Source organism: Chiloscyllium plagiosum, chromosome 30, assembly GCF_004010195.1.
Source record: "Chiloscyllium plagiosum isolate BGI_BamShark_2017 chromosome 30, ASM401019v2, whole genome shotgun sequence".
Taxonomy (NCBI): Eukaryota; Metazoa; Chordata; class Chondrichthyes; order Orectolobiformes; family Hemiscylliidae; genus Chiloscyllium; species Chiloscyllium plagiosum.
In genome coordinates, this window is record NC_057739.1 from 38,835,109 (window position 1) to 38,845,268 (window position 10,160).

The window sequence follows — 10,160 nt, forward strand, 5'->3', positions numbered from 1 at the left end:
TAGTCCCTCTGTGCTGCAGTGTGTGGAGGCACGTTGAAATAATGTTCTGTTAAAGAAATATTAGCAGCCATTATGCTACCTTTCTAACCGTCTCCTTTCCTTTCGGAACATACCTAATGTTAGCGAGGTTTGAGAAGATTTGTAGCTCAGATTGAGGTTCTAGATTTAAATTTGCTTGCTGAGGTGGAAGGTTCATTTTCAGATGTTTCGTCACCATACTAGGTAAGTATGGTGACGAAACATCTGAAAACAAATCTTCCAGCTCAGTGAGCAAACTTACATCCAAATGCCTAATGTATACAATTGTTCATCAAAGCCAACTTCCCAATACACTCCTTAAAAATCATGGCTAATCTCTTCTGAACTGATAGCTGGAATATCTTGTTTTTTTTATCTTCAGCTTGAAAATCCTGAGTTCAGTTCCAGCAGCACCCTTACCATTATGTATAGAGATTGAAGAAAGAATTGAGTTTAGCTTGCGATTCAGTTTTGAGTTGGCAAGTAAACAGTGGAACTGTACGCAGCTGGTATCAACACATTCAGGGTAGGGGTAAAATTAGTGCGAATTAAAAGGACAGATGCTGGTGTTTTCTAAACTGATGATGCAGACCTCTCTGTGCTATCAGCTTACGTCTTTCTGAAACAATTTTGGACATTTGACTATTTTAGAAATGCTGAATAAATTTAGGAGGTTATGACAGGAAGGAAAGGCTCCTGACATTAAGTAGGCTGGAGGGAGTGCAGAAAGAACAGATGAAATGGCAACCTCAGTAAAAGAACTGTATGGAGCCCATGTGGGATCTAAAGAAGCACTCTGCTATCAGCCGGTCCAATCAGGATATTAAAATAAAACACATTCCTCTTTTGACCTTGGTCTCTCTTGCTGCTAGGTTAGATTGTACAATGCAGGTCTCCAATTAAAATGGCAGTCAGGGACGAACAATATCAGAGCATGAACTTGTATATTAAAAGAGGCATCCACTGGCTTCCAATAGGTGACTCCCGATTTGGTCAGATTGGAAATGTTGCCACAGCAGAATCACACCATCACTGAGACATCTTAAACACCCATCTTCCAAGATTCTGCAGGGCAGGGAGGTTTAACTGTGCCTTTTCTACAAGCAACCCATCATCGACCCTACGCTAGATTGTAGAAGTGCCTTTTGAAGTCAATGTACAATGAAATAAGAGACCCCAAAAGAATGAATGGCTGACTTCTAGCTTACAATTTGAATAAATTCCTTTAAGTCAATCACTGTAACTATTGCCTCAAAGATCACAAGAGTGAACAATTCTTTTAGTTATAAAATGCAATTTTATTAATTATTTTCAATGATCTAAATCATGGACAAATAACAAATTCAGTAAGAACACTATTTAATAATTGAGTTTAGCTGTAAAAAGTACCGATGATCACAAAAGTCTAACTAGTTTGGTCGCAAACTTGGTCTTGAAGGCAGCATGCCACAGCAATGTTGGGCAGAATCGAGGCCTGCACTCCCTGATCTGCAGGAGCTGGATCCTAGAAATAACAGGGGGGGGGTCGAGGAGAAGAAATATTATGTTGAAAAATCATGATGAAAAGCAAAGTCCCTCAGTCCAGGACATCACTGTCGCCGAGGCTGAGGACCGAAAATCACCCCAACCCATCCCATCACCATCTGTAACTTCTCAAGCTTAAAGGCTTCTTGGTCAGCTATTAGGGCTAGCTCTCATGGTAGTGTGTGAGATGTCTCATTGTGTTTCTGATTCTGCATGCCACAATGTGATATTCTTTAATGAGGTGGGATTAATGTATTCTATATCAATTTCTCATATAGTAACAGAGTGTGGACAGGCTTCTGCATTAGTCAGTCTCTCAGACAGAGTATGAATCTGGATAAAGTGAGTTTTTTTTGTGAGATGTGGGTGTCAGCAGCGAGGTAGCATTGGTTCCCCTCCCTTAATTACTCTTGAATGAGTGGTTTGCTAGAGTTAATTCAAGCAATTAAGAGTCAACCATGTGGGCTTCACCACTGCGTCTTAAAAGAGGTGTCTAATGAGGAAATGTTGGTGTTAATTTTCTAAAATTCCTTAGATTCAGGAAAGGTTCCATCAGAATAAGAAGTAACAATATAATCCCTCTATTCAAGTAGGGAGGAAGGCAAAAACCAGTAAACTATAGGCCAATTAGCTTGATATCTGTTGTGGCAAAATTGTTAGAATCGATCACTAAAAAGGTTGTGGCTGCCTAATTAGAAAAGCTTGAGGTAACTGATAAGAGTATGTCTTTGCAAAGGAGAATATCATGCTTAACCAATGTATTAGACTTATCTGAAGGAGTAACGTATGCCATGGATCAAGGAGAGTCTGTAGATTTACTGTGTTTAGATTTGATAAGGTGCCAAATCAAAGGTTATTGTGACAAATGAAAGCTCAGGTATAAGGGGTAGCATATTAACATGGCTAGATGGCTGGACGGCAGAAACAAAAGAGTGTGCATGAATGGGTCTTTGTCTGATTGGCAGGATGCGACAAGTGGAGTCCAAAAGATGTCTGTACTTTTTATAATTTAATGTCAATAACTTAGATGATGGAATTGAAAGCATGGTAGCTAAATTTGCAGATGACACAAAGATAGGTAGAAAAGTTTGTTGTGAAGAAATGAGCTTGCAGAGGATAGTGACTGGTTGAACAAATGGGCAAAAAAATCTGGTAATGAAGTCTAATGTGAGAAAATGTGAGGTTGTTCACTTTGGCAGGAAGCATGAAAAAGCAGAGTATTACTTAAACAGAGAATGGAAATCCAAGGTGCAGAGGGATGAAGGCATTCTAGCTCGAGTCAAAAAATATTAGTATGCAGGGACAGCATGTAATCAAGAAGGTTGACAGGATGGTAGCCTTTATTTTGAGAAGAATTGAACAGTACTTTAGATGTTATACTTCAGTTATACAGGGCTGTGGTGAAACCACATATCGACTAATGTGTGTAAGCTTTTGTCTCTATTTACGGAAGAACGTAAATACACTGGAGATAGTTCACAGAATGTTTATTCAGTTGTCTTTGAGAAGAGGTTTGACAGGTTGGGCTTGTTTCCACTAGAGTTTAGAAGGGAGAGGGATGATTTGGTTAAAGATTCAAGATCCTGAATGATCTTGACAAGGTGGATGTGGAAAAGATGTTTCCTCTTGTGGCCAAGTCCAGAACAATAGGGCACTGTATTGAAATTAGGGCTTAGCTTTTAAGGAGTGAGATACGAGAATTTTCTTTCCTCCCAGACAGTTGTATGAATCTGGAACCTTGTGCCTCAAAAGTAGTGGAAACCAGTTTATTAAAATATTTTTAAAATAGAGGTGGAGACATTCTTGTTAGACAAGGGAATTGAAGATTATTGGAGGCAGATTATAACATGGAATTCAAAACACAAACATTGGATGGTGGAGCTGTCCCAAGGGCTGAATAGCTTGTTCTGGGTTCATATGTTCATGTTACTATCAGACTCCTATGTGGACCAGACCAGGTATGGACAGCAGATTTCCTTCCCTAATGGGCATCAGATGGGTTTTTACATTAATCACTGATAGTTGCATGGCACCATTATGGAGATTTGCTTCATATTTCAGATTTAGTATTCATTGTATTTACTCTGCTTGGATTTGATCCAGGCTCTTCCCAGACCACTAGTCCAGGCCTCTCAAATACAAGTCCAGTGACAATATCACAACACTACTGCCAATCCTATTAAAGAGACAATGGCTCAACAAGAGAAAGAGAGAGGACAGAAAATTGGCAATGAAGGGAGGATAAAAGACTGGGAGAGAATGAGGTGAATCAGGAAGATGTAGTGATTAAATGATGCAAAGTACAGCATTTGGAAGACTAAAGGTTACAATGAACAATTTTTAAAATCAAATCATTGCAACAAATTCCAGGTTACTTTAAGTTCATACAGAGTTCTAGAAAAGCTTATAGCTTAATGAATTATGGTGCTGGAGGATGCACCTTTTTCCATTTCAGACTTCCTTTGTCTGAATAAAGCACCAAGGTAAGGTTTAACACAGTCAAATGTATAGAGTTAAATATTGCAGCTTAATTCCAAGCACATTCGACTGCACCAGTGTGATATCTTTATATTTCCCATAATAGCCACCCGGCACTGTCACTTAGTGAGACTGAGAGGCAGTGTTGTGCTGTAGACCCACATGTTCTTTAGAGTTATACAATGATACAGCACCAAGAAAGAGACCATAAACCTAAAATCTGCTATCTAAATATTCTCCTCCCCAACACGTTCTTCTCTTATAGCATTGTAAATAAATGTTTTTATTTTAAGTATGTATCTAATTCCCTTCAGAGAGTTAGACCATTCTTCCAGATCATGACATGCAGAGTATTTCCTCATGCCCCTTTTTTCTCACATCAGACATTTTCAATCTGCATCCTCAGGTTCTGACCTATCCGGCACTGGAAACGGCTTATTCACTCCATCAAAACTATTTGTGATTTTGAACAGCTCTATCAAATCTCTCTTTATCCTAGCTTGATTCAGGTCACCTACCTGAAATAATAATGCTGTTCCTCTCCACAGATGCTGCCTGACCTGCTAAGTATTTCCAGCATCTTTTTAGCTTTTACTCTTCCTAACCCTCTGCTCTCTAAGGAAAACAACTCAGCTTCTCCAATCGCTGCACCTAACTCCCCTTTGTTGTATTTGTAACAAGGTCAGTCACCTGGACTACAGATTATGAGTTCCCTGATTGGACCAAATTAACAGCCACTGTTCAAAATGTCATTTATGGATGTAGGTTTGCTTGCTGAGCTGGAAGCTTTGTTTTCAGATGTTTCATCATCATACGAGGTAACATCTTCAGTGAGTCTCCGAATGAAGCACTGGTGGTGTAGCCCACTTTCTATTTATATGTTTGAGTTTCTGTGGGCTGGTGAAGTCATTTCCTGTGGTGCATCATTTCCTATGGTGATGTCATTTCCTATTATTTTTCTCAGGGGATGGTAAATGGGATCCAAGTCAATGTGTTTGTTGATAGAGTTCCGGTTGGAATGCCATGCTTCTAGGAATTCTGGTGCATGTCTCTGTTTGGCCTGTCTTAGGATGGATTTGTTGTCCCAGTCGAAGTGGTGTCCTTCCTCATCCGTATGTAAGGATACTAATGAGATGTCATTTATTCCATATTTTATTTATTAACAACTTGAATTTAAATGTTGACAATTGTAAAAGTGAGATTTGAACTTGTACTGCCAGAGATTTAAAATGTGTTGCTGGAAAAGCGTAGCAGGACAGGCAGCATCCAAGGAACAGGAGAATTGACGTTTCGGGCATAAGCCCTTCTTCAGGGCTTATGCCTGAAACGTCGATTCTCCTGTTCCTTGGATGCTGCCTGTCCTGCTGTGCTTTTCCAGCAACACATTTTCAGCTCTGATCTCCAGCATCTGCAGCCCTCACTTTCTCCTGCCAGAGATTTAGTCCAGGTCACTGATTTGCTGGTCCAATAATGTTACTATTAGCTTACTATTTCCATTAAAAATTCCATAATTACACCTATGATGGCAGCATCTTTGCTTGTCTCACAATTTAGTGTTCAAACAGAGATCCAGTTATGGATAAGGTGATAACAAAGGTCTTTTCCCTAGGGTGGGGGAGTTCAAACTAAGAGAGCATGTTTTTAAGGTAAGAGGAGAAGGATTTAAAAGGGACTTGAGGGGGAAGTTTTTCACACACAGGGTGGTGTGTATGTGGAATGAACTGCCAAAAGAAGTGCTAGATGCAGGTACAGTTGCAACATTCTATAAACATTTGGACATGTACATGAATAGGAAATGTTCAGAGGGATATGGGCCAAACACCAGCAAGTGGGACTAGTTTAGTTTGGGAAACTTGGTTGGCATGGACGAGTTGGACTAAAGGCTCTGTTTCTGTGCTGTATGACTCTAAAAACATGGAGTATCAGGGATACTGACACTCTGGTACCTGACTCTGTATGCGGCAGTACTATAGTCGAGGACTGTTCATTTGTAAATAAAGGATGACTTGGTGACAGGATATCAACCTTTGTACCATCCCTCACCCTGGTAGCATTTCAGTAAATCTCTCCTGCACCTTCCCCATTCATCCTTCCGAAAGGATGGTAGCAAGAATTGAATGCAATATTTGGTGGAGGTCTGAAGAGTATTTTAAAAAGGTTTAATGCGATTTCCTTGGTTTTGTTTTCTAATCCTTTTAATTAATAAAGCCAAGAATCCCATTTCCCAAACAGCCTTAACTTCAATACCTTCAAAGTATGGTGAACATGCACCCACAGCTTCTCCTCTCCCTCTAACATTGTCTCATTCATTTTGTATTGCTGTTCCTCATTCTTTCCTCATGCGTCATTTCACTGCTTTGAATTTAATCCATCATTTTAACAGTCTGTGTCCTCCTGAAATCTTATTATTTACTACTTTTGGGTTTTGCATTATCTACAAACATTAGTATTACACCCTGTATACCCAAAACATCCTCCACCACTGGTTTGTTGGTCTTTTTCGCTCCAGGTCCCACTCTTGGCATCCTGCTTAAAAGTGCTTCACTGAGTTTTCTTTGGCCGCCCCCATCTTCTCTTCCCAACTGATGGTGTCTATTCAACTACTACTGTGGCTGGATGTACATCTAGGAGGCAAAATAATTGCCCTGCCAGTCCAGTCATCTCTCTGTCACAATGTCCTGTAAATGCCCATGACCAGTCCCATGTAGCATTTCTTCATTGGGGATGTTGTTTCTCCAGTGATGCCCCGAACCTTACATAGGCAGTGCTGTTAAAAGACATCCACTTTGCTATTCCCTTGCATGTCTTGCTTCACAGATTTCAGTTGGTACTTCAATGGATATAAAGAGTTGCGTTGATGGATTTGAATACCCAGACCATGTGGAAGACTGATGTGGCCATCAAACACCTCATCATTTTCCCTGTGGATGTTGTTTCCTGGTAAGGGGTAGTGACTGACATCATCAATGTTCTGTTGCCCATGATGATGGAAGAACCATGATGTCATCCAGTCTTCATTGCCTTGATCCTCTCAAGTTGATGCATAGACCAACTGTGGCACCACGACCCTCAAGATTGGAGGTCATATCTTGGAGCAATCTGTGAAATTCAAGCCTGTTGCCATGGGATGCCAAATTCTGGATGCACCACTGCATTCCCCATGCTGAGATCAATGACTGAATATACTCAAATACCAACAACTAGGGAACACTACTATATTCTTTCCTCCAATCAGGAAAGTAACTGTTTACTACTACTCTGTTTACTGTTCCTTCGCAAATTTTGTTTCCATGTTACCACTGTCCTTTAAACAAATGGGCCTCAAGTTTACTAATGTGGCTGTCATCTGGTACTTAATATGTCTTTTGAAAGTCTACACAAACAGAATCTACTGTAGTACCTCATTAACCTCGCGTTATATTTTTGGAAAGCTCAATCAAGTTAATCAATTTTGCCTTTACGAAATCTATGTTGTCAACCATTAATCGGCTCATACTTTTCACAATGTCAATTAATTTTACCCTGGATCACCGTCAAGCTTTTGCACCACCCACTGAGCCTGAGGCTGCTGGTTTTACATCTCTCCCTATTCTCAAACAGAGGGGTAGCATGTGTAATCCTTCAATCCTTTGACACCAAGTCTATAATCACGGACAATTGGAAGACTGTAACTACAAAATCGGCAATTTCATCCTTATTTCCCAAAACGTTATTTCATGCTCAGCCCTTGGAGCTGGAAGACACAATTACTCTGCCATTGATACAGGCTGAAACTGAACCTGCATCCCAAAGGTGAAAGGTTACTATCATATGAATCTATAAAACATGGCACATCTATTTTGGAGATTTACCATCGGTAAACAAGTCATTTCAGTCGGTGCTGAATTGGCAAATGGTCTGAGCAAATCCAAACGCGTTGTCTTTGACAGTTGGCCCACTTTCTCAGCGACGCTGGGAGACATTTGCTTGGGCCTTGGCACGAGACCCAGATCGCCTACTTTATAATGCGGCAGAATGCCTGGTCCTTTGATGGCACCAGAAGCTAAAATATGCCTGTAGAAAGAAGGGGATTGGTGGGTTAAGGGAAAAGGAATTGTTACTGGCAGTGTCATGATCATATATATAATTTGCTGCCAGCCACAAACAAGATGCCTGACAGAGCCACAAAGCTGTCACTAATATCAGGTCGATACAGAAAACATTTGACAATACACTGAGTCAAAAAAGCCAGAACACCTTGGATTTGCTTCCCATTCAGTGCTGAGTTAGCTAATCTAAGCTGGGACAGTACTTTATATATAAAGACCCTTGGGCTCAGCCCTCTTTGGTAAGTGGGTGAGACAGGATTTCAGATTCTGGGATTCCTTGGCTAACGAATCTCCTAACACAGGAGTAAATTCAACCCAACACATACCTAACACTCAGTAAAGAAAAGTGACCAAGCTGGTTCAGTGCTGGTTTGTGTGACATGGATTTTAAATGGATAAAATAAGGGGGAAAAATGACAGTGCTTCACTTGGTCCTATGGGTTTCCTGTCCAGCAATTTAAGTTAGATCTCCCCATCACTAACTCGGGTCTAGAATGACTTAAGCAGAGGACAGATCCCTTTATCCATAGAACAGTAACCCAATAAAAATCATCGACTTCATGAAGGGAAACAGAAAATTGACAATGATAAATAAACTTAATCAAGTCAAAGACTCCACTGACCAGCAATAATTGTCTTCAACTGCTGAGCTGGGAGGCTAACACAGTGGAGGATGAATTTCACAGTCAGCAGCTCAAACAATAGTGCTTACCTCTGAAGAAACTGGCACACAAAGATGTATCAATCTCTGTAGCGAAGAGTCCCTCTTTCCTGATGTCAGTTTGAATCCGGCATCAAGTCAAGGGGATCTCCGGGCATTCATGAGCAGTAATGACATCATCCTGGTTATGCACCTAACCACAACTAAGTATTCTCATCGACACCAAAGCAGAAAGATCAAAATTCCTTTTACACAAATTCTTAAATTTTAGAAATATAAATTAAATGATTAGAGTTAATAAATAAGATTAAGATAAAAGTTAACACGCAAACAAATATATTTTTTCAAAATAGCTAATTTCTCATCAATATAAAGAAGTGGAATATTCAACTAATATACAGTTACTCTTCCAGGGACAATGAGGATATTTAGCAGGAGTTATGAAATTAGCACATCTTTAAAAACCCAATTATCCTTTGAGATGCAACTTTTTCAAGGGTTTTTTTTACAATGAGACCAAGAAAATAACAGCAGATGTTCTCATCAATTCAATGATTTCCAGTTGATTGCATTCAGAGGGATCTGTAATAGTGCACCTTATAAGAGTATAGTCACTGAGTGCAACCTCTGGATTTTTGTCTTTAATAGAGTGTGTGTGTGTTTGTGTGTGTGTCTGTGTGCGCGCATTCCATGTTTGCTGCAAGTTTCAAAGGAATAATTCAGAGGAATAATTTTTAATTTTATAAGCCAGAATAATAAAATCTGTTGTGGTTCTGTTCGCCGAGCTGGAAGTTTTTGTTGCAAATGTTTCGTCCCCTGGCTAGGCAACATCATCAGTGCTTGGGAGCCTCCTGCGAATCGCTTCTTTGCTGTTTCCTCCGGTGTTTATAGTGGTCTGTCCCTGCCGCTTCCGGTTGTCAGTTTCAGCTGTCCGCTATAGTGGTTGGTATATTGGGTCCAGGTCGATGTGTTTGTTGATGGAGTTTGTGGATGAATGCCATGCCTCTAGGAATTCCCTGGCTGTTCTCTGTCTGGCTTGCCCTATGATAGTAGTGTTGTCCCAGTCGAATTCATGTTGTTTGTTGTCTGTGTGTGTGGCTACTAAGGATAGCTGGTCGTGTCGTTTCGTGGCTAGTTGATGTTCATGTATGCGGATTGTTAGCTGTCTTCCTGTTTGTCCTATATAGTGTTTACTGCAGTCCTTGCATGGTATTTTGTACACTACATTAGCTTTGCTCATGTTGGGTATCGGGTCCTTCGTTCTAGTGAGTTGTTGTCTGAGCGTGGCTGTTATGAGTCTTAGGGGTCGCAGTAGTCTGGCTGTCAGTTCCGAGATGCTCCTGATGTATGGTAACGTGGTTAGTCCTTTTGGTTGTGGTATGTCCTCATTC

At 40.4% G+C, this 10,160-nt stretch overlaps 1 protein-coding gene across 1 annotated transcript in view; it reads right to left on the reverse strand.

Moving 5' to 3' along the window:
• Nucleotides 1-1,299: 1,299 nt before the first annotated feature.
• Nucleotides 1,300-10,160, reverse strand: part of cfap157 (cilia and flagella associated protein 157) — a 37,896-nt gene continuing 29,035 nt past the window's right edge. Inside the window, exons 8-9 of the mRNA XM_043720435.1 lie at nt 7,872-8,073; nt 1,300-1,522 (exon numbers count right to left, since the gene is read on the reverse strand). Of these exons, the coding sequence (XP_043576370.1) occupies nt 1,424-1,522; nt 7,872-8,073 (301 nt within the window). The 3' untranslated portion in view covers nt 1,300-1,423. The remainder of the gene's footprint in view (nt 1,523-7,871; nt 8,074-10,160) is intronic.